Source organism: Delphinapterus leucas, chromosome 4 (assembly GCF_059928025.1).
Source record: "Delphinapterus leucas isolate spDelLeu-1000000601 "Yukka" chromosome 4, BTC_Dleu_Yukka2, whole genome shotgun sequence".
NCBI lineage: Eukaryota > Metazoa > Chordata > Mammalia > Artiodactyla > Monodontidae > Delphinapterus > Delphinapterus leucas.
Window position 1 is genome coordinate 94,921,830 of NC_143132.1, and position 23,333 is coordinate 94,945,162.

Here is a 23,333-nt window from a genome sequence, read left to right on the forward strand (position 1 = left end):
AGGGGTCGTTAAAGAAATACTGACTCCCATCTTGTTCTGTGCTTTACCCAACCTGAAAAGAAAAAAATCATCCCTCTGATAAATGCTTATTGAGGGCCTACTCTGGTCTGGGATGCAGGAGGTGGGGGACTGGGGGGGTCAGGCAGGTCAACGAATGATCCATTCTTATGACAAAAAGATGCAGTCGGGGACAGGGCTGGGGGAACTGTGGCACATGAGAGGCAAGCCCCATCTAAAGGCATCCACTAATAAAAAAACATGTTAAACACGTCCCCTCTGTGTTTTAAACCCCAAGAGTGAATGACTTCTCCCTTTTGGGAGTTTACCATCTAGTGGGGAAAATCAGGTAAGCTACAGACAAATGAGGCGCTATGAGAATATACTGTTTCTCTGTCTCTCTAAGTATATATGTATATATACATATAGAGAGAGAGAAGGAGAGGGAGGGGGGAGGGAGAAATGGGGTGGAGGGAGGGAGAGGGAGACAGGGAGAGAGGAGAGGTGGGAAGTGATGTCTAAACTGAGACCTGAAAGGTGAGTAAGGCTGAAATAGGCACTGGGTGGTGAAGGTAACTGAGATTCCAAGATTGCAAGCAGCCCATGTAAAAAGGGGATTTTTAGCCTCTGCCAGACTGCTTATCTTGCATTCCTCACCTCATAGGGTACTTTGTTCTTGTCCTCTTTTCTTTATCATTGTGTTAGGTTAGGTGATAAACGGGGGGTGGGGGGTGGGGGTGGTGATGCTTACACCTGGGTTCCCACCTGTGCTATTTAGGCTGCCCAGGAGTGAGGAAAAAATTAAAATAAAATAAAATAAAATGCTTGGGGGTGTTCATTCAAGGAAAATAATGCATTACAATTATGCATAGATAAATCCCAAAGACATGATTTTGAATGAAAGAAGCAAATCTCCAAAGTTTATCTTCTATATGATTCCACTTATACAAATTAAAAATAAGCCAAAAGTAAACTTTTTTTGTTTAGGAAAACATCATCAGAGCATGATGAACACAAAATTCTATACAGATTCTCTCTTAGGAAGGGAAGGTCTTTAATGGGAAGACAGCTGAGGGCTTCTGGGATGTGGTAATGTTCTGTTTTTCAGCTTGGGTGATAAATTCAGTGATTTTCTAAAATTATTACCTAAGTTGGACTTATGTTTCCATATACTGTTTTCTATTTTGCTATATTACATACTGTTTAAAAAGTTCCTAAGAGCAAACTTAGAAAAGGTCATTTTCCAAAAATTATCAAGGCAATGTCCTAATAAACCAAGGGATTGCAGTTACCATAAAACATAGTACATGAAAACAGAGCATATTTCTTGTAAACAATTAAAACTCTAAGGACTCATAGAGAGTAAAAGGTCAAAGTTCCCCTTATTGTCTCCCTCTCTTTGCCAGAAGGTACTCATCACTCTTACCCTTCAGTGTGCATCTTTCTAGAGGTCACTTGCCCTCTCTTCTTCCTAGTATGTTCTATAGAAATGGGTTAATACTATACCTGCTGTTCTGAATTTGATTTTCAGAATATGGGAATGTTTAACAACAAGAAGGGAGGGTAACATTTACATCCATCAATATCTCATTTTTGGTATCTCATTTATTAAATTCACCTGAAATTTTCTCTTCCCTTTCTTCACATTCCTATTAAGTAGTAGCCAACTCACTTATCCAGTGTGGTTGAGAGTCAGTGCTTTGGGAAACTCCAGATGGGCCCTGGAAGTACAAGAACCACACCCTCTAAGAATTCCAGCTCAGAATGCCAGGAATGCATTCCTCCCCTGGTGATGGGAAGGAGTCTGAGAGGACTGGTGTGAAAGTGTGTGTGTGTGTGTGTGTGTGTGTGTGTGTGTGGCTTTTCAGGGGGCTCACATCCCCAGTCTCCCTGACGGTGAAGAGCAGCTGTGTCCTCCCAATTTGGCAGCCCCAGCCCGAGAGTGGCCTCTGCTGGGGCCCTGTGGTAGTGATGTCCCAAAGCAGCACTATGGAGTCCTTATTCCTTGCCCCTGACAGTTGATTCACCCAGAGAGGAGGCTTCTTTGATACAAACGCTACATGCCAGCAAGTCTTCCCTTCCTATGGTAATGTTCTCTAGTGCAGATATTCTCGAGGTAACAAGTATCTGATAATAATGCCAGTAATAATTAGCATTTGTGGGACAGTTTATAGATCAGTAAGTGCTTTCACATGGTCTTACTTAATTTTTACAACAACCCTACAAAGTCTGTATTATTATCTCAATTTATAAAAGATCAAATTAAAGCTGAGAAAGAGTAAATGACTTTGCCCAAATTAATGCTGGGCCCCATGTTAAGCCCAAAGACATGGCTACAAATTTTATAGTGTAACTAAAATGTAAGTGTATGTATAAAGGTTGATTTGTTGCTAACAAAACAAAGTGTTTCAAAGGTGGGGCCCACCTTACAGCGCTCTAATGGTGCTCCCAACTTTCTGTGAGGTGCTCCATCCTTTCTGTCACCCAGAGTCCCTATGGGACACCGTTCCCATCCACAGTTATCATAGAGTTGTGTGTTAACTATGTGACCATATTGTAGCAAATGGCAGTATAGACTCTTCAGGAGGAGCCGGCTTCCTCTCATGTCCAACATCCCACCGTCTGGGCTCTGGGTAGCACTGCTAACACCTTACACCCTGATGGTCCCCATCACAGACTGTAGCCCGAGCTTGTGTTCAACCTAACTCTTCTGCACCCTGTCTGCAGAAGCAGTGGAGTGTGGGACTAGGGCAAGAGGACCAAGAAGAAAAAAGAGTCAGGCCCCTTTTGTAGTTTGTAGGACACCTCAAGGATTAAAAAGTGTGGATCCTGGGGCTACCCTGGTGGCGCAGTGGTTGAGAGTCCGCCTGCCGATGCAGGGGACACGGGTTCGTGCCCCAGTCTGGGAGGATCCCCCATGCCGCGGAGCGGCTGGGCCCGTGAGCCATGGCCTCTGAGCCTGCGCATCCGGAGCCTGTGCTCCGCAACGGGAGAGGCCACAACAGTGAGAGGCCCGCGTACTGGAAAGAAAAAAAAAACCTGTGGATCCACAATGATTAATGCAGAAAATGTTGCAAGGTTTTTGAATACACAGCAGAGGAGCTCAGGAAGTACAGGTTGAACTAATATTCAAATACTTGCCCTTCACATGTGAAAGTCAGCATTCTCAGCTCGTTTGGATTTAAAAATAGAATGGAGGGAAGTTGATACAGAAGCTGTTGGCATGCCACACAAGTGAGGCAAGAGAATGAAAACCCAAAGCCACTAATGATAATCTGTATTTGGGAGTGGACTGTATTGCTTGTGAAGGTCCTCTTGTGTTCTGACATTTATAATTATGTGACCATGAGTTAAAGTCTACAGAGTGTGATTCTTAAGCATGAAACCTTACTGCACTGAGCTGGTAAGTGTTCTTGTTTCTTTGTGTGCTTAATGACTATATCAGTTAGAATCCTTTGAGCCACAAGATAGAAAATTCAGCTAGAAGTATGTGAAACAATAAGGGAAATGTATTACTTCACATAACAGAAAATAAGAAGGTTCTAGGGTTGGCCAGCTCAGTGACTTAAAGACCCAGAGTCTTTCTTCTTTCTGCTCTGCCATGTTCAACTTGTCTGTTTGTCCCTTGGTTACAAAGTGGCTGCAGCAGCTCCCACAATCATGTCCTCATGCAGCCCTTCAAGCCAGAGTATCCAAAGACTGGCAGTGACACCATCTTCTTCTCCTGTCTATTTATAAGAAAGAGAAAAACTTTCTCAGAAGCCCCTGGCAGATTTGCCTTATGGTGCATTGACTAGAATCATGACAAGTGCCCATTTCTAAGCCAATCAAAACAAAAACAATGAAATGGCAAAAACATTGAAAATGACCATGACTGGCCTTAGACTGATCAAGATTTACCCCTGGGTTAGGGAGCACCCTGCCTTCCTAGAGCACAGCATCTCTTGATACCTGAACAAAATTAGGGGTTTTTTTAGCAAGGAAGAATTGAGTCTGGAGGGCAAATGTGTGTCTGCCAGAATAAGAAAATTGTTCAGTTTCACTGTTTCTCTTTATAGGCTCTGCCAACATAAACGACCGAAGCATGCTGGGAAAACGGGACAGTGAAATGGCTGTCATTGTGCAGGACACGGAGACGGTCCCTTCAGTAATGGATGGAAAAGAGTACCAAGCTGGCCACTTCGCCCTAGGACTTCGGCTGCAGTGCTTTCGGTGGGTCTCGGAAGCTGGGTCTCCCTCACATAATCCCGCTGCAGTGGGCAATGGAACCCAGCCCAGCCTCTGGCCCTTAGCACACATGCCATCTCCAGGTTCTTCTTTGTCCAAAACAGCGTGAACCACACCAGTCGTATACAAAATGGCTCTGTGTGGGGCATAAAAATTTCCTGTTTGAACAGCTTTTATTATTTCTATGTGTAATGGGGAAAACTAGCATTTTAAATCTATTAATTGATTTAGGACCAGGTCAAACCATCTAGTGTCTATTGAGGTTTTTTATAGTGAGTCCATTTTTAGAAATTGAAATGGTTCCAGCGATACAAGGATATGATAAAAATTACTAAAGGAGAAAGCTAGTGACTACTGGTGTTAAAGTAAATGTGGAAACTTCATTTCTCAGATTTAAGATGACTCCAGACATGGAAGATTCCTGATCTTCTGCAAGAAGATGTGAATTTTAAACAAACCTGTGGTCCAACAGAGAGAGCACTGGGCTAAGTAGCAGGGGGTGTGTACCCCTAAATAAGTGCTTCATTCAGTTAAGTGTTACTGAGAACTTTCCTGGGCGGGGCTATAACTGGCCCCATCCCAGCCCCTGTAGTCCCGTCTCAGTTGTCAGAGTGATCCTTCGAGAACCTAACTCAGGTCCTATCACTCTGCTATTCAACCAATCCTCAATGCCTTCTTATCTCTCTTTTTTTTTCCAAATGGCTTCTTATCTATCTCCTGTCCCTCTCCCCCAGCCCACTGAAGACACACTAAGCTCCCCACTGTCTGTGGAACACACCCTGACCACTCTCCCACCTGTAGGCTTTTGCAGGAAGTCCACAATTATAAGATTCTAGAACTATATTGGCCAGGATGGGATTTCAGTGTGGCCTCTATGGTGAGATAGAGCCAAGTGTCCCCGATTAAGGGTGGTATTTTAAGCTATTTGATGAAAGGCACTGCACAGATACTGTTGTGGTGCTGTTGTTTTAACCCTTCCAGTGTTAATGGTCGCTTCTGAAAACTGGCTCACTTGCACATGGGCACAAAACCAGCACTTCCCTCCTGCAAATGCTGGCGGCCCTTACCTCCTACCTCACTCCATACTCTGACTTTTGAGGACCAAGCTTCAGTTCTGGAGACGTTCTTTCTGCTCCCTCTGCCCCAGGAGCTCAGCAAATCCATCCCTCAAAATTTGACTGTCAGACCTTCTCACAGTTTTTATTGCTGTATTTATCGCCTTTGTTACTAATTGTTTTGTCAGTAAGGTTTTTGTTTTTGTTTTTTTTTAGACCATTGATATTTTTATTGACTTCTAATGTTAATTTGTTTTGTTTAGCAGGGGAGAGTTTAAGATTAGCAACACAGGGGCTTCCTGGGTGGCGCACTGGTTTAGAGTCTGCTTGCTGATGCAGGGGACACGGGTTCGTGCCTCGGTCCGGGAAGATCCCACATGATGCGGAGCGGCTGGGCCCGTGATCCACGGCCGCTGAGCCTGCGCGTCCGGAGCCTGTGCTCCGCAACCGGAGAGGCCCCAGCAGTGAGAGGCCCGCGTACCGCAAAAAAAAAAAAAAAAAAAATAGCAACCCACTGTTAATCAACCCATTGATTGCCTACTGCAGATCATATAAGGAAACAAATATTTCCTCCTGTAAGCTAGAAATAAATGTCACACCTTTTCAGTTCCATGAGAACTTAAGTATTCTCTTTAAAGGCGTAGCCTCCTTTATAACTTTCTAAATGTATAATAATTATAGAGGGAGAGGGTTCTGATTACAACATATTTTTCATTGTAGAAAATTTGGCAAACAGAAAAGCAATAAGGAAATTAAATTTATCTGTAATCCCACCACCCAGTGCTAACAATTTTAACATTTGATGTATATCATTCCACTTTTTTTCTATATATAAATATTCACTACTGTACTTCTTTTTTAAAACATAATTAGGATCTTGCAGTTCTACAAAGTCCTTTATTATTTAAATAATGTTACACACACTTTTCCATGTCATTGCGTTCTTCTATAACATTTAATGGCTGCATTGTATTACATTGTTTGAGCCCGCCATAATTCCTTTAACCAAAACCTCATTGATGGGCAGATTTTTCGCTGATATAAAAAAGTGGGTATGGTTGTAGATAGTATCTTGCTTACCTTCTTAGTTGTTTCCTTAACTAAATCCTAACTATAGGATTTCTAGCCAAAGGAAGTGTGCAATTTCCTTGCCCTCTGAGTTCTATTATTATCTTTGCCGATTTGTTGGGTTTCAAATGGAATTTCATTATTTTAATTTGCAATTTGAGGGTTTAAAAATGTATCCATTAGCCATTTGTAATTGTTCTTTTGCAAATTGTCTAGACTATTCATGTCCTTTGTCCATTTTGTTGGAATGTTTCACTTTCTTTTAATGATTTATCAGTAATTTAAGTACATAAGAGCCTAATTTCTTTCTCCCATTTGTTGCAAAGCTGATTTGCCAATTGCCTTTTAATCATATTTAGAGTATTTGGGGGAACCATCAATTCTTTTTTTTTTTTTTTTGCGGCACGCGGGCCTCTCACTGTTGTGGCCTCTCCCGTTGCAGAGCACAGGCTCTGGACGCGCAGGCTTAGTGACCATGGCTCACTGCACTAGCCGCTCCGCGGCATGTGGGATCTTCCCGGACCGGGGCACGAACCCGTGTCCCCTGCATCGGCAGGCGGACTCACAACCACTGCGCCACCAGGGAAGCCCGAAACGTCAATTCTTATTAATCAAATCTATCAGTTTTTTCTTTTCCCCCCTTTTTAAAAATATGCTTAGAATAGCTTCCCCAAGCTAAAATATTTACTTATATTTTCTTCTAGTGCTCATTTGATATCACTTTTACATTTAACATCTGCAATTTATTTTTTTTAATTTTTTATAAATTTATCTATTTATTTATTTATTTTGGCTGTGCTGGGTCTTCGTTGCTGCGCACGGGCTATCTCTAGTTGTGGCGAGCAGGGCCACTCTTCGTTGCAGTGCGTGGGCTTCTCATTGCGGTGGCTTCTCTTGTTGCAGAGCACGGGCTCTAGGCACGTGGGCTTCAGTAGTTGTGGCACGTGGGCTTCAGTAGTTGTGGCTTGTGGGCTCTAGAGCACAGGCTCAGTAGTTGTGGCACACGGGCTCCACGGTATGTGGGATCTTCTCGGACCAGGGCTCGAACCCATGTGCCCTGCATTGGCAGGCAGATTCTTAACCACTGCGCCACCAGGGAAGCCAACACCTGCAATTTATTTTAATGTAAGAAATGAGGTAGGGACTCTTAACTCTTTTTCCCAGGCAAACCAACTGATCCAGAACTGCATGACTGCAGTACTCATTGCCTCTCTGACCTGTAGTGCCTCTTGATGGTGCACCGAATTGCCACATATCCTGACATATCTGTACTCTCTGCTACTTCCTATTTAAAGTCTGTTGACTTGCATGCCATTATGATACCAGTTTAATTATCATAGGTGTGCACTTTAATACTGCTTCTACCATACCACTTCCCCAAATTAGTATTCTTTTCCAGAATAATCTTGGCTACTCTTATTCATTCTTCCACACGAACTTTAAAATTGTTTATTCAGGTTCTCTCACTAGTTTTTTTATCAGGACTACAGTATATTTATAGATTAATATAAAAAAGAGTTGATGTCTTTATAATATTGAGCCATCCTATTGAGGAACAAGGTGTGGACTTCAATTTATGCACATTTTTTTGTTCTTCAGTAAAGCTCTAGGGTTTTCATTACTGGAAGCAGAAGTTGTTCTTCAGTGATCATTGAAGTTTTTTGTTGTTGTTCTTTTGGTTTTATGCTGATCCTATGCATTTCATGCTAAGTTTATTCCTAGATGCTTTATTTTTCCTGGCAACTTTCAAACTGTCTTGAAGAGGCAGTTCTTGAACAAGCATTTTCACTTTGCCACAATGGCAGACACAGATAATACATTAAAAAGCACCATGAAAACCTTGTGTTGATTTTAGCTCTTTTTATTAGGAAATATTCTCAAAGATAAATGTGACCTAGAGCAGAACCATTTTCTCCCTTAAAAAAATGCAACTTCAATCCATTTTCCATCTGGGGTATTTTTGAATAGAAATAGAGAGGCACATTTGGATGTGAAATCAATTCTAAATAGAATCAACCATCAGGGTACTGCACTAAATGTCACAACTGCATGCCAAACAGTTCATTAAGTCCTAGAAAATTATCCAAACTTTACAGATGTAACCATCACTCAACAGAAACCATTATCCACACAAGTAGAGCTCAGAATCATTTACAGTGATAGACATGAGGAATGGAAAGAACAGAAACAATTTTCTGCAGTTTTCCTACTGTCCCACTGATGCATAAACAATTAAACATTAAATCATTGACATTATTCACGTCAACATAAAATCAAATGTTTTCTCTGAAACCTTACTCCTCTAAAGAACATCCAGAGTACTTCGTATTATTTTTACTGTATAAATTTTTATAATTAAAAAGCTGACAGGGGGGCTTCCCTGGTGGCGCAGTGGTTGAGAGTCCGCCTGCCGATGCAGGCGACACGGGTTCGTGCCCCGGTCCGTGAAGATCCCACATGCCGCGGAGCCGCTGGGCCCGTGAGCCATGGCCGTTGAGCCTGCGCGTCCAGAGCCTGTGCTCCACAACGGGAGAGGCCACAGCAGTGAGAGGCCCACGTACCGCAAAAAAAAAAAAAACCTGACAGGGAAAATAATTTATTACTGAACATTGTCTGTTATAGACTTATTTAAATACTTTTTTCTCTACACAGGCTCTTAACTGATAACTTGATAGACACATTGCCTCACCTCCTGTTCTCATTTAAAAGCAAAGTCATAGAAATATTCTTTCAGCTCTGTTTTCAGTTGGTTAGACGCCACCCAAATCAAAGGCATTACTATAATTGACTTATTGTTATAACTTGCACTGTCCTTCAAATTTGGCATGGTTAAATTTTGCTTTGGTTCTTAAGGAACGGCAGCATCTAGGTGCAAACATCATCCTTTAGAACCTTTTTGAAAGTTATTCCTATATAGTCTGAGGGAGACATTATTTGAAGTGGAAATAGAATTTTGATGTTATAAAACTCTAGGAATCCTAGTGAGCCCAGATGCCAGATCCATTTATTTTAGAAAATTTTTATGTAGTAGAAAAAGTGAAGACTAAAACTAAAATGTGATGCCTTTTTATCCCTATAAGCCTGGCTGAGCCTTTTCAGGAATTGATAATATTGGAGTTGACTGGGGAGAACACACATGGTTAATAGCATGTGTGTTGGAACAGCCTTTCTTGAAGTAGATTTTGCAAATTGTTTTTTTTTTTTTTTTTTTGTGGTACGCGGGCCTCTCACTGCTGTGGCCTCTCCCGTTGCACAGCACAGGCTTCGGACGCGCAGGCTCAGCGGCCATGGCTCACGGGCCCAGCCGCTCCGCGGCATGTGGGATCCTCCCGGACCGGGGCACGAACCCGTGTCCCCTGCATCGGCAGGCGGACTCTCAACCACTGCACCACCAGGGAAGCCCTTTGCAAATTGTTTGATCCAGGATTTTAATTCTTAAATTTCTCCTAGTGAAATAATCATAGAAATTCACAAAGTATTATATATGATGAATAAATTATGTTCATTATAGCATTGTTTATAATAATGGAAAACTGGAAACAACCCAAAAGGTCATAACAAAATAACTGGTTAAATAAAATTTCACATAATGGGAAATTCTGCAGCCATTAAAAACAATGATGTAAATCTACACATTTAAATACAAAGAGGGTAACAATATTATGACCTCCACCCTGTTAAATCCAATGGCCAATTCTCATCTGAATTTGACTCCACGTGGCTCCAGGATACCCATCCTCTGGCTTCTCTGCAGCCTCACTGGCTGCTCCTTCTCTCCCCTACTGTTGAGGTGCACTGGTCCTCTTCTCTCTCTATACTCTCTACTTTGGTAAAGTCAGTTAAAGTCACATGGCTTTATGAGTATACATATGTGGACAATTCTCAAGTGTGTATCTCCAGCCAGACCTTCTCTCCCAAACTCCAGATTCTTTTATCCAGCTGCCTACTTAGCATCACCACTTGTATATTTAATAGATGTCCCAACAGGTTCAAAACTGAATTCCTGGTCTTCTCCCACTAACTGGCTCTACCCACAGAATTCCCCATCTCAGCTAATGGCAACTACAGTCTTCTGTTTGCTCAAGGCAAAGCCCTTTTAGTCATCCTGATGCCTCACTTTTTCTCACACCCTGTGTCCACTGGATCAGTGAAATCTGATCTCTCCACCTTCCTCTCCACCACCCGAGCCACCATCATCTCCCACCGAGATCACTGCAGTGACTCCTAACTGACCTCCCTGTTTCAATCCTTGCCCTGCACGGTCTATTCTCAATCCAGCAGCCGTTTGTTAATATTTAAGTCAGATCCTGTCACTCCTTGCTCCAGTGTCAGCAGTATGTCCCACTTTCATGCAATGTAAAAGCCAAAGTCCTTCTGAGACCCATTTCTCCACTTTTCTTTCTTTCTTTCTTTAAATAAATTTAGTTAGTTAGTTATTTTTGGCTGCGTTGGGTCTTGGCTGCTGTGTGCAGGCTTTCTCTAGTTGCAACGAGCAGGGGCTACTCTCCGTTGTGGTGCACAGGCTCCTCATTGCAGTGGCTTCTCTTGTTGCAGAGCGCTGGCTCTAGGCATGTGGGCTTCGGTAGTTGCGGCACGCAGGCTCAGTAGTCGTAGCTCACGGGCTCTAGAGAGCAGGCTCAGTATTTGTGGCTCACGGGCTTAGTTGTTCCACGGCATGTAGGATCTTTGCAGACCAGGGATGGAACCCGTGTCCCCTGCATTGGCAGGCGGATTCTTAACCACTGTGCCACCAGGGAAGTCTCCCCACTTTTATTTCCAATGTAGCACAAGCCTTTTTGGTATTCCTTGAACCTACCAGGCATGTGAGCAAAGAGCTTTGGACTCAGTTTCAATTCTAGCTCTATTAATAGAACGCCTCCAACCTTTTCTTTCCCATTTGCAAAATGGGAATCCTGTACCATCTACCTTCCAGGATTAAGATGGCAGTGCTTTTTAACATTCAGGCTTTATGTAGGTACCAGCACTTTTATAATTTTCACATATGACCTCTAAAACTTGTCTTGCTTTGCTTGAGAATTTCTTATTATTTCTAGTCCTCTGTTTATATTTGATCAATTCAAACAATCTACTGTATGGCTTCTTTTATGCCAGGTACTCTGGGGATATGAGAATAGCCAGGTCATGTTCTCTTACAGAATTTACATACTAGAAGTGGGAGATGGGCCTATTAAAAGCAAAAAGTGCATGAAGTATTGCAGGTGCTCTGATAAAAACGAAGCACAGATGAAGCACAGTGAGGGCGACAAAGGAAGAAAGTTCAGATCTCTCAGGATTGACGGGGAGAAATGGGAGAAGGGAGAAAGGGAGCCATAAAAACTTTTATAGAGGTGACCTTGTACTGAATCCTGAAAGATGGTAGGTAATGTTAGGCAAACAGGCAGGGGAGGGAAAAGCCTCCCCGACTACTCCCGTCTCACACTCTTAAAGCACACCTGGTATTTACCACATTTTAATTAATTCCTTTTGAGGGTGATTCTCTATTCATTGTTGATCTCACCCACCAAGTATAACTGCACCCAGAGAGGCTCCGTGTCTTTCATATTCATTTCTGTACCCTAGAGTCCAGCGTAGTTCTTGGCCCAAGGGAGGGAAGAAGGAAGGAAGGAAGGAAGGAAGGAATGGAGGAAGGGAGGAAGGCGTGGGGAGGGAGGAAGGAAAGTCAAGTCTTGGTTAAGAGGACAGGTTTGGGAGTCAGGTGGTCCTGGTTGGAGTCCCACATATACAATTTGCTAGCTGTATGACCTTGAAAGAGTTACTTGACCTCTCTGTGTCTTAGTTCCCTTTTCTTTTTTTGTTTAACCGGTTGATCTATTTATTTATTTATTCATTTGGTTGCACTGGGTCTTGTTGCAGCAGGTGGGCTCCTTAGTTGCGGCTCGTGGGCTCCTTAGTTGTGGCATGTGGACTCTTAGTTGCAGCATGCATATGGGATCTAGTTCCCGGACCAGGGATCGAACCTGGGCCCCCTGCATTGGAAGCTCAGAGTCTTAACCACTGTGCCACCAGGGATGTCCCCTTTGTTCCCTTTTCAGTTAAAGGAAAATAATAATACTTGCTTCTTTTGTTTTTACTATTCTTTTACTTTTTTTTTTTTTAATAGCTGCTTCTTCATAAGGCTGTTGAGGATTTACTGAGATCGTTTTTGGAAAGGCTCAGCACGATGAAAGGCACATGCTTTGAATACTAATTCTGTCTTCCAAGGTTCTCGCCCTCTTAGGCCAAATTACAAGAACTCTCAGAGCAAAATGAAGGTGTTTCTCTGTCTCAAACATCATAACAACTTAGGCTTTTCTGTTTTGTTTTGTTTTGTTTTGCAACTGGGCTTTTTTATATATAGATACACAGACACACACTTAGTCTTAATGGCTTCCTTTGATTTCCTTAAAAAAAGAGGACTTCTGTGGTTGAGTGTCTGAATTGCTGTACCATTAGAAACAGTGCCTGCAGCAAACTGCTTTGTTTCATTTACTCATTTTGGAGGACACTTGTATTTCAGGGTTGTCCTCGGCTATCTTTCTGGCCCTAGTGAAGACATTCAGGATCCAGTGAGTGACAAATTCTTCAAGGAGGTGTGGGTTTCAACGGCAGCTCGAAATGCTACAATTTATGATAAGGTGAGATTCACATGTCCTGCTCCTTTTTTAATTGAATCACGTCACAAAAGCACATAATTATTTCTGTATATTATTGGCACAGAGTATTCTTAATGAGTGTAAAAAACCAATACACCTCCAAGGTGTAATAAAATACTTCTTGGTAGACATTAAAAAAACAGAGTCAAAAAGAGCCATGGATTATTGTTTAGAAGAGACTTTAGTGGCATTCTGGTCTCAGATTCTAGAATCCCATCATAAGCATCTTTAGCAGGTGGTTACCCAGCCTTTATACATGTCTAGTGACAAAGAGAAAAGAGGCAGATGGGATCAAAAAATGAGTCAGACTTGGGTTCAGCCCAGCTCACACAGTTGCTGGTGATATAACCATGTGTATAGTAATTTGATGTTCTGAGCCTTCCTTTCTTTCCTGTCCTATAAATTGGGAGGAACATTCACTAGGTGGTCGTGAGGATAAAGAACAGTCTATTAAATGTATTTAGCACATAGTACATATAGTAAATGGTGTCCATCTTAATGATGAAGCTTATTAATAATGAGAAACTTCCTCATTTGGACAGCTCTAATTTTGGAAAGGTGTTTTAAAACCAACTTCGTTTGTTAGGGAGGCTAAATGCATCTTCTGGTAAGTTCCGTCCATTGATGATGATAAAGAGTGTACAAGAGTTGAGTCACCCGACACTGAAACAGGTTACATCATGAAGTAGCCAGCATTCCATCATAGAAAATATTCAAGCTGAGTTCCACTGACCATCTACTATAAACTGGGTGAGAGTGCATTCTTCTTCTGACTTCCAGAGTCGCCTCAGCACAGAAAATTCATCATTTCTAATGAAACATGACAACTATCTACATAGCCTTATTTCGTACTGAGGCCTCAAGGCCATGATCAAATAGGTTGTGTGCATGGAGTCTTTTCAAATGTAATTTTTAAAATGCAGGGCACAGCCTAGTTTGGATCCTGGATTGGGAGGAATAACAGCTATAGAAGACATTTTGGGAATAATCAGATAAATCTGAAAATGGACCATATCTTAAATAACATAGAATTGATTTTCTGAGGTGTGAGAATTGTACTGTGGTTATATAGGCACATGTCCTTATTCTTACGAAATACATGCTGAAATATTGAGGTGTGAAGTGTTACGATGTGTGAAACTTATTTTCAGTTAGCAATATACATGCACAATTGATAACTTTAAGGACAGGTACAGATAAAAACATTTTTCAAAATTAAAAAGTTAGAGAAAATATAATACACAATTTTCCTTTTAGACCAGAGCCTCCAGTGAAATTCAGTGGTGATTATTATCCAAAAAGTAAGGTATCACCCATGAAACTCCTTACCACTATCTTGACTTTATCCTGAGGTCAATCACTTAAGTAGATCAGATATAGGATCTGTGTTGTTGTTGTTGTTGTTTTTTGATGGAAGCAAGTCTAGCACTCTCTTTGTAGCAAATAAAAGAAGCAACCCTTCAATCAGGTCTGCGCTGTAACATAAAACTAATTAATATGTGTTTCATAAAACAAAGGCTTTGTCCGTCGGAATGAGTATTTTCAGTAAAGGGGATATGCTTTCTTTCAAACCTATCACTCAGTTTCCTATTTAATCAGGTGTTCCGGTGCCTTCCCAATGATGAAGTACACAATTTAATTCAGCTGAGAGATTTTATAAGCAAGCCCATCTTAGCAAAGGAAGATCCCATTAGAGCTGAGGAAGAACTGAAAAAGATCCGTGGGTTCTTGGTACAATTCCCCTTTTATTTCCTGTCGGAAGAAAACCTACTGCCTTCTGTTGGAACCAAAGAAGCCATGGTGCCCACCGAGGTTTGGACTTAAGAGTCATACTTGTTTGCAACTCAAAGACTTCCACCCTGAAGAGTACATGTCACACAGTGACTTTCTGGAGACCTAACAGCCATAGCCGGACCCAGTGCACTCTTGTGTCCAACCTTGGACCCTTTGGGTTGGCTGGGAAGGGCTGTAGTCATACTGATATAAGGACAGTGAAAATCAGCAGGGCTTTATAATTCCTCCTGCCTGTCCCTGTGAAAAAAGGACTGTATTCTTAGGTAGCATATACCTAACAGCTTAAACACATACTAAAATTCCATGATGTATACCAAACTGCATTTTCTTTGCTGACAAGAATTTACCTGTCACTGTGATCTACTTTGCCAAAAGTTGTCTGAACCTCCTTATTTTTCTCTGACCCTCACTTATGCAGTTGATGTCTGCTGGACCTGCCTTCCTCTCATAGTCCATACAGGCTCTGTTTGAGGTATTGTCTATTGCTAGAAGATGTTGTGATGCTGCTTCAAGATTATTTAAGGTTACATGGGTTGCTCCTGCCCCTGCCCTTCTGGCCCCGGAGTAGTCGTGTGCACCCAACCAAGGATGTGGTCCTTATTCCTTTCCAGTGACTGAAAGGACAGGACAGACCTTAGTCTACACAGCAGCCCACGTTAGGCAATTCTGACAACATTGACAGCATGTATGTTGACACCACAGATCAACAGGAAGGAATTAAATTCGGTTATTAAGGCAGAGATTTCACTTTGCCTCCAAAGGCATTGACAAGATGTGTCCTTTTGATAGGGCCCACCCTATCAGATTTGAAAACGTGTAGGATATTTGATTACACAGCAACCGATAAAGCTCAAAGACACAGCATGCAGCCTTCAGCAGTCTTCAGCGTTTTGGCGGGAATCTGATCCAGATAAGAAAAGAAGATTTCTTATAGTCCTGTAAAATTTCGTGTCATCCTTAGCTGCTGGATTGATTGAAATTTGAGTTTCTACATTTCAAAGTCAAACCAGTGAATACAGCTTGTCTTTCAAGAGAATCACGGGCTTCATAACTCATGCCAAGTTAATGAGTATGAGCCTTATTTGACATTCAGCTCGCCAGCTGTGTTACATTCTTTAAGAAAAATTGTTTGCTAAATGCATACAATTTCACTTGCGTTATTAAATATACATTAACATTCCACCAGGGTTCCAAAGAGGTTAGGATTATTTTTTAATTCACATTATCCTAGTCTGTGAATTGTTCTGGAAACCCATTTCTCCTCTTTGGATGTTAGTGTACATACCCTTTGGTACCCCATAGCTCTAATTTTTTTTTTTTTTTTTTTTTTGCGGTACGCGGGCCTCTCACTCTTGTGGCCTCTCCCGTTGCGGAGCACAGGCTCCGGACGCGCAGGCTCAGCGGCCATGGCTCACGGTCCCAGCCACTCCGCAGCATGTGGGATCTTCCCGGACCGGGGCACGAACCCGCGTCCCCTGCATCGGCAGGCGGACTCTCAACCACTGCGCCACCCGGGAGGCCCCCACCCATAGCTCTAATTTTATTAAGCAGAACTATTCTTACAACCTAAAGAACTAATGTGGGTTCCCAACGGGCCTGAGGCCATAAAACATGGCGTAGGTGCAATGATTACACCTCTATGGATTACCTGGACAGACTCTCATCCAAAGGAGTAAGGACCCAATCCCTATTTTCCTAGAACTGATAGTCCAGTGGAAAAGGTTAAACAGGAGCACAAAGTCTGTGAACTAGGTTAGTAGGAGAGAGACAGTGTCATACCCAGGAGGGTTTTACAAATGAGGTGGAACTATGTAACCAACAATGGAAATGAATATGCTTTTATGGTGGCTGAAGATAGTAAAATAACTTCATTCTATAGCAGTTGTAAATAAGACATTTGCTATTTATGAAGTTTAGATTGGCATTTAAAATGTTGAGTGTATGTGGAATACCTGAGGAATTTTCATGTTTTCTTTTTAAATTTTAAAAAAATGTAGAACAGTCAACAAACTGGCTCTTGAAAGGGCCCTTTCTCTTAAAGAAAAAGGCACTTAATCCAACCTCTGCCCATTTTATAGCTGAGGAAACTGAGACCCAGGTTAGTTGAAGGACTCACTGAAGTTTACCCATTAGGACCAGTGACATCATTGGTCCATTACTGGCCTCTCCTTTCACTCATCACAGCCCCAAAAAGAGGAGATGCAGTAAATAGATTTCAGACAGGATGTCTCTAAGCTATTTTGAACCCTGTGATATTATGTATTTATGTGCTTGTCTGTCTCCCCCTACTAGAATGTAAGCTCCATGGGGCAGGGACTTTCCTGTGTTTTGTTCTTAGTGTATCCCCCAAGCCTGAAATGGTGCCTGGCTCATAGGAGGTGCTCAGTACGTGTTTGTCGGATGAATAAAGGAGGTGGAGGAGACAGCTAATGAAATGAAAAACGTATGGTGTCTCAGACAAGAAATCTTCCTGCTGTTGCTAAAGAAACTGTTAGCAAGTTTCTTTTCTGCTGCATCCTCTTAAAGGCAAGATGCTCATCTGCAAAGAGAGGGGCTGCAAGATTTATTTGGGTGGATTTTATGGAAAATACAGTGCCATAATTGCCTGCTTTGCAGTAGCAGTTTACATAGTGCAGCATTCTGCAAAAATTGCATGGGCCGTGGACACAGGATATACCATATGGCCTAATTACCCGTCATTCTCTGGCGCCATTACTACCTAATAGAAGTTCAGATAATTTATCTTTAACATCGCAATGTCTGATATAAACATTAAAACGCAAGAGATTCAGCCTTGAAAAGCTATTTTGAATCTGTTCAGCATTTTAAATTGACTCTAATCTTTTGAAATGCCTATAAGTGCTGTACCTGACACTCTGATAATCTCTGTAATAATTTTTGCTTTCTAGAAGGAAAAATTCTATGATTATAAGAAGTGAAGGGTAGAAGGTGGCCATGGCCTTTTAAAGCTATTCAGATCGGCCAAGCTTAGTGGTTGGAGGATACTAAACACAGCAGGCCGGGTTCAGGAATTTGCTCTGGAGCAAGTGTCCACTCAGGGACTCACCCTCCAGTAGGATGGCCTTCATTCTCAGCTGTAATGCATCACAGAGAGCTGGTCATTAGATAACTGAGTGACATATTGTAAAACAAAATATTGGTTATATTTTAATAGCATGTTTGGAAGAAAATTTTGTCTCTAGGTAGTCAAAACCAGAAGCAGTTAATCTCTTATGTAATAACTTGGGAAATTGTAACATATCGTGAATTAACAGTCTTCCAGGTGAAGGCAGTAAGCCAGGAAGTCTTTTTGCAGATATAAGATGACAGGCAGGACAGATTTTATATACATCATGGAGATCCTGCACGTCTTTCTGCCCCTCCTCATTCCTTATTCCTTCAACCTCTTTCCCCAACCAGAACCCTTCCATATTATGGAAACCATTTTAGAGGACAAGAAAAAGTTCTGGAAAAAAACAACATTAGGCATCTAAAATAAATCTTCAGTTTAACTCACACTTTTAAGTGATTGACAAAATATTATCATTTTTTAACAGAGGTGGTGGTTCTTTTTAGCATCTCTGATCTGATGTGGCACTTGAGCATTTTCAGATGCCGGTCACCCTCTGGAGAGGGGTAAAGTGGGCCCTTCATGTCTTCTCATCCCTCTCAATTCTGCCATGTATGAAAAGTGAGCAAACGCTAAAGGATTTTCAGTGTGCTTAGGAATACAATTTTATTTCCTTAGAAGATCCTCTGAAGTCAATTACTACTGGCAACTTGGAGGTTTAAAATGGGTTTTACCAGGCATAGGCCTTGAGAAATTCTTGAATCTAGAAATTCACTGGAAAAGGAATTCATCGCCCTCTATCCAAAAGTTGCAGGTGAAGAATCGATGGATTCGCATTATGTTTAGGGGGAGGCAGATGCCATAATATGATTCCTAGTGGCATTTAATTCACATGTGATATATTATTGGCTTTGACTGCAGAGTGGAAGGATTCATTAAGGGAAACAAAAATTCTTTGGCTTAATTTATTATAGGTTATTTTCTTTCTTCCTTTGTACCAGTATTAAATTTTAACTTAAAAACAAAAAGTAATCTAAGTAAGATAAATGGAAATCTGTCACACTAATCATTTTAAACTTTTAAGTTTTAAAATCAGAGACTGGGATTGCAATCCAACCAAAAGGCAGACTTAATTACTCTTTCCTATTCCCTAGCAGCTATAATTGTTTGCTTTATTCTAGATAAATGCACTGAAGTGAATGTTGTACTAGTCTGCTCAGCACTTGGAAATGTAACATCAAGCTCTCCTAATGTATATTCCACTTGGATTCTTCACATAAAATCGTCTGAGTCAAAGGTACTGATATTCTCCTCAACCATTCTAAAAATTCATACCGAAGTATTGCAGTTGGAGCACATGTCTCTGATGCAAAAACCAGATACTTGCTGGTGAACATCCATCCATTCAGAATATTCAGATATTCTGGACAGAGCTCAGGCCCTAGCCTCACCCTTATGGCAGGCTTTGGCAAACTAAGGCTGGGCCTCCTGTTTTTGTAAATAAAGTTTTATTTGAATGTAGCCATGTCCATTTGTTTACATGCCTCACGACCAAATGAGCTGCAAATCTGAGAATACTTGCCGTCCTTAAGAAACGTTTACTGATCCTTCCTCTAGAGAGAGCAAAGGATGTCCAATTACGGTGCCTTAACCAAACAGATCTGGGTGAGTTCTAATCTCTTCCATAAGCAAGGTTTTCAATTCTCCATATCCCAGAGCCCAGCATTCTACAATAGATTTATTCTAACAAGGTCAAGTCCTTTCAGGAATGAAAAATCATATGTTTTTTTGTTCTGAAAGAGTTTTTGTCAACTAAAGCAATCTTCTCCCAGCTGAGCACTCATATGGAAGCGTGGTTGATAATGTTTGTAACTAAAGTGTTAAATGAGGACAGATAGGCCTAACGATTTGTATTCAGAATGACAATTGTGAACTCAAGAAACTCAGTCTCCCTGGATTTTCCTTCTGGGAAGCCTTGGAAATGATACGTGTATCCATTCTCTGCCTCACAGTCAATGCTTTTGATGCCAAGTCCCTTAACTGCTTTTTTTAATGTAAATATTCATTAATTAAACAATTAAAAGTGTGCAATTGGCCGTGTCCGTCTACTTGAAAAGGAGATTCCTCATTGTGCGCATGGGGTTTTTACAGCCAGCGCACTGTAGGTCTGAGCTCGAGACGGTAACCTGTGCCTTTGGAGCAGATGTCAGAGCCCCAGCGTCCCCTGCTGCCCCCAGTCTTCTCACAAACTTCATGCACACATCTCAGCAGCACCCAGAGAGAGAAAGAGACAGAAGTCCCCTTTTGCCCCCTCCTCCACCAGTCACTCCCTATTCCCTGAAAGGCAATCACTTTCCCCAGGTCTTGAAACAGATTAGTTTTGCCTATTTTTGTACCCCACTGGCTTTTTCAACAAGGACACCCTGAGCCTTTATCTCAGCTAGGCATCTCTGAAGCTTTCTTTGTCTTCCAGGTGGCTGCTTACGTTTGTAGAATCGTTGGGGGGCTCTCCATTTCACTTCTTCAAGATCTGGCTTGTTCTTCTCATTCTACTCAATGCTCAGGTGATCCCATCGACTCCCATGGCTTCACTGCCATCTCTGTGCTCACCTGCAGCCCAGGTCTCTCTCCTAAGCTCCAGACACATTAGATGTCTGAGCAATAGATACCTCTACTTGCTTTCCACATGCACCTCAAAGTCAACAATACATCCTGTCCAGAATGGCAGCCATCACCAGCACTCTCAAATGCTCCCCCAATCCTCCTTCGTTTTTTCCCCATATTAGAGAACAGCCCCACTATGCACCAAATACTATCCAAATTGGAGAAATAATCATCATCCTCGATTCCTCCCTTTCTCTCACCTCCCCCACTTCCAATCAGCCACCAAGTCTGCTAGTTCCACAACTAAATGTCTCCCAGGTCCTGTCACTTGTTTCTCCTCCTAATGCTACTTCCTACTTGACCTTGTTCACCGTCACCTCATCTGGGTCAACTAGCCTCACTGTCAGGTCTGGTCCCTCCCAGATCCATTCACTACAATTAGAGATAATCTTTAAGTGCAGATCTGATCATGTCTCTTCTAGCTTAAATCCCTTTAAGAGCTCTTGTTTTCAGGGTAAAGTCCTCATAAGGTTTTATAAGCTCTTTATGGACCCACCCCTCCTTAACTATCCAGCTGAATCACTCCCAGTTTGCCACCCTTCTTTTCAGCAATAAAGTTATCTTTATCCACAAATTTCCATTTCTCTTTGGCTAAATATTGGCCCTGGGGGAGTCAGATCCCCAGCACTTCTGGAACTTCCCTACACAAGGACTCAGCAAGCTGCTGTGGGTCTGAGAGAGCCGGTGGAGAGACAGAGAGAAGCCCATCAGGGGCAAAGCTGCAGCTTGGGGAACCGCCCTCTGCAGCTACAGTTGAGCTCAGAGGTGGGTGGACAGCCTGTGTGATGGGGCGTCAACAACACCCCCTAGAATGGGCCTGTGATTTTTCTTTTTCATGATGTAGTAATTCTTATTCTAAAAGCATATAATTTGCTTTTTGTGTTTTTTTTACATTTTTATTGGAGTATAAATGCTTTACAATGTTGTGTTAGTTTCTGCTGTACAACAAAGTGAATCAGCTATACGTACACATATATCCCCATATCCCCTCCCTCTTGCGTCTCCCTCCCACCCTCCCTATCCCGCCCCTCTAGGTCGGTCACAAAGCTCCGAGCTGATCTCCCTGTGCTATGCAGCTGCTTCCCACTAGCTATCTGTTTTACATTTGGTAGTGTATATATGTCCATGCCACTCTCTCACTTCATCCCAGCTTCCCCTTCCCCCTATGCCTTCAAGTCTGTTCTCTACGTCTGTGTCTTTATTCCTGCCCTGCCACTAGGTTCATCAGGACCGCTTTTTAAAATTCCATATATATGCATAGCATATATGCTATGCATTTAAGATTCCGTATATATGCATAGCATATGGTAGTTGTTTTTCTCTTTTTGACTTACTTCACTCTGTATGACAGTCTCTAGGTCCATCCACCTCACTACAAATAACTCAGTTTCGTTCCTTTTCATGACTGAGTAATATTCCATTGTATATATGTGCCACATCTTTATCCATTCATCTGTCAATGGACACTTAGGCTGCTTCCCTAAGAAGTCCCAAAAACGTGTCTCTTGTGACCTCGCCTTGGAAGTCACAAACCATCATTACACCACTATCCTATTGACTACACCAGTCAGCCCTATTCAGTGTGGATGAAGACTACAGATCTTTTCGACTTACGATGGGGTTATGCCCCGATCAACCCATTGTAAGTTGAAAATACTGTTAAGTTGAAAATGTATTTAATACATCTAACCTACCAAACATCATAGCTTAGCCTAGCTTTCCTTAAATGTGCTCAGAACACTTACATTAGCCTATAGTTGGGCAAAATCAACTAACACAGAGCATTTTATAATAAAGTGTTGAATATCTCATGTAATTTATTGAATACTGTACCAAAAGTGAAAAACTTTTGTATGGTTGTATGGGTACACAATGGTTATAATTGTACCAGTTGTTTACCTTCGTGCTCACAGGGCAGACTGGGAATTATGGGCATGCCACCACTACCCAGCATCACCAGAGAGTATCATACTGCATATTCCTAGCCTGGGAAAAGATCAGAATTTGAAATTCGAAGTACGGTTTCTACCAAATGTTTATCCCTTCACACCATCGTAAAGTCAAAAAATTTCAAGTCAAACCATCATAAATAAGTCAGGAACCATCTATATACACAGCACACATACCAGGAGGTGGGACCATTGGAGTCATCATGGAAGCTCCCTACCACAGACATTGGCCATTATACTTTTTTTTCAGACTTCTTGTTCTCCCAGGTAGATATTTCGTTTTGCCCTGTTCTTTTCATGAGTTGATTATTTGTGTGATAACTCTGCTACCTAGAAAATGTACATTACTTTCCTGCACTTGCAAGAATCCCAAAGACTTTTGTGTTCATATTCACACTGGGTTCTATTATAAGAATCGTCAAATGGTTGTCAAATGCCGTTCATAAAAAGGAAAATCATAGGGCTTCCCTGGGGGCACAGTGGTTGAGAATCTGCCTGCCAATGCAGGGGACACGGGTTCGAGCCCTGGTCTGGGAAGATCCCACATGCCGCGGAGCAACTGGGCCCGCGAGCCATAATTACTGAGCCTGCGCATCTGGAGCCTGGGCTCCGCAACAAGAGAGGCCGCGATAGTGAGAGGCCCGCGCACCGCGATGAAGAGTGGCCCCCGCTTGATTTACAACACCCGAAAAAGGAGCCCATCATATTCAGGATCCTGAATCTCAAATAAGCCACGGTATTATTTTGTTCACTTAAGCCAACCTCAACTCTTCTTTCTATTGCTGTAAGTAGTAGGATCTGTTTCACCTGATATAATGTATTTGCAAATAACATGTATATTAGTAAGATATCTAAC

The 23,333-nt window shown here is 42.0% G+C and overlaps 1 protein-coding gene across 27 annotated transcripts in view; it reads left to right on the top strand.

Moving 5' to 3' along the window:
* The window catches only part of PLD1 (phospholipase D1), a 204,044-nt gene extending 184,094 nt beyond the window's left edge, over nucleotides 1–19,950 (top strand). For 25 of the 27 annotated variants that reach the window (XM_089910859.1, XM_022572192.3, XM_089910869.1 and 22 more), the window contains 3 exons: nucleotides 4,056–4,209; nucleotides 12,865–12,982; nucleotides 14,600–19,950. In XM_089910859.1, coding sequence (XP_089766985.1) covers nucleotides 4,056–4,209; nucleotides 12,865–12,982; nucleotides 14,600–14,824 — 497 coding nt within the window. In that variant the 3' untranslated portion in view covers nucleotides 14,825–19,950. The other 2 variants (XM_089910853.1, XM_089910861.1) reach the window with 2 other exon arrangements.
* The last annotated feature ends 3,383 nt before the right edge of the window (nucleotides 19,951–23,333 follow it).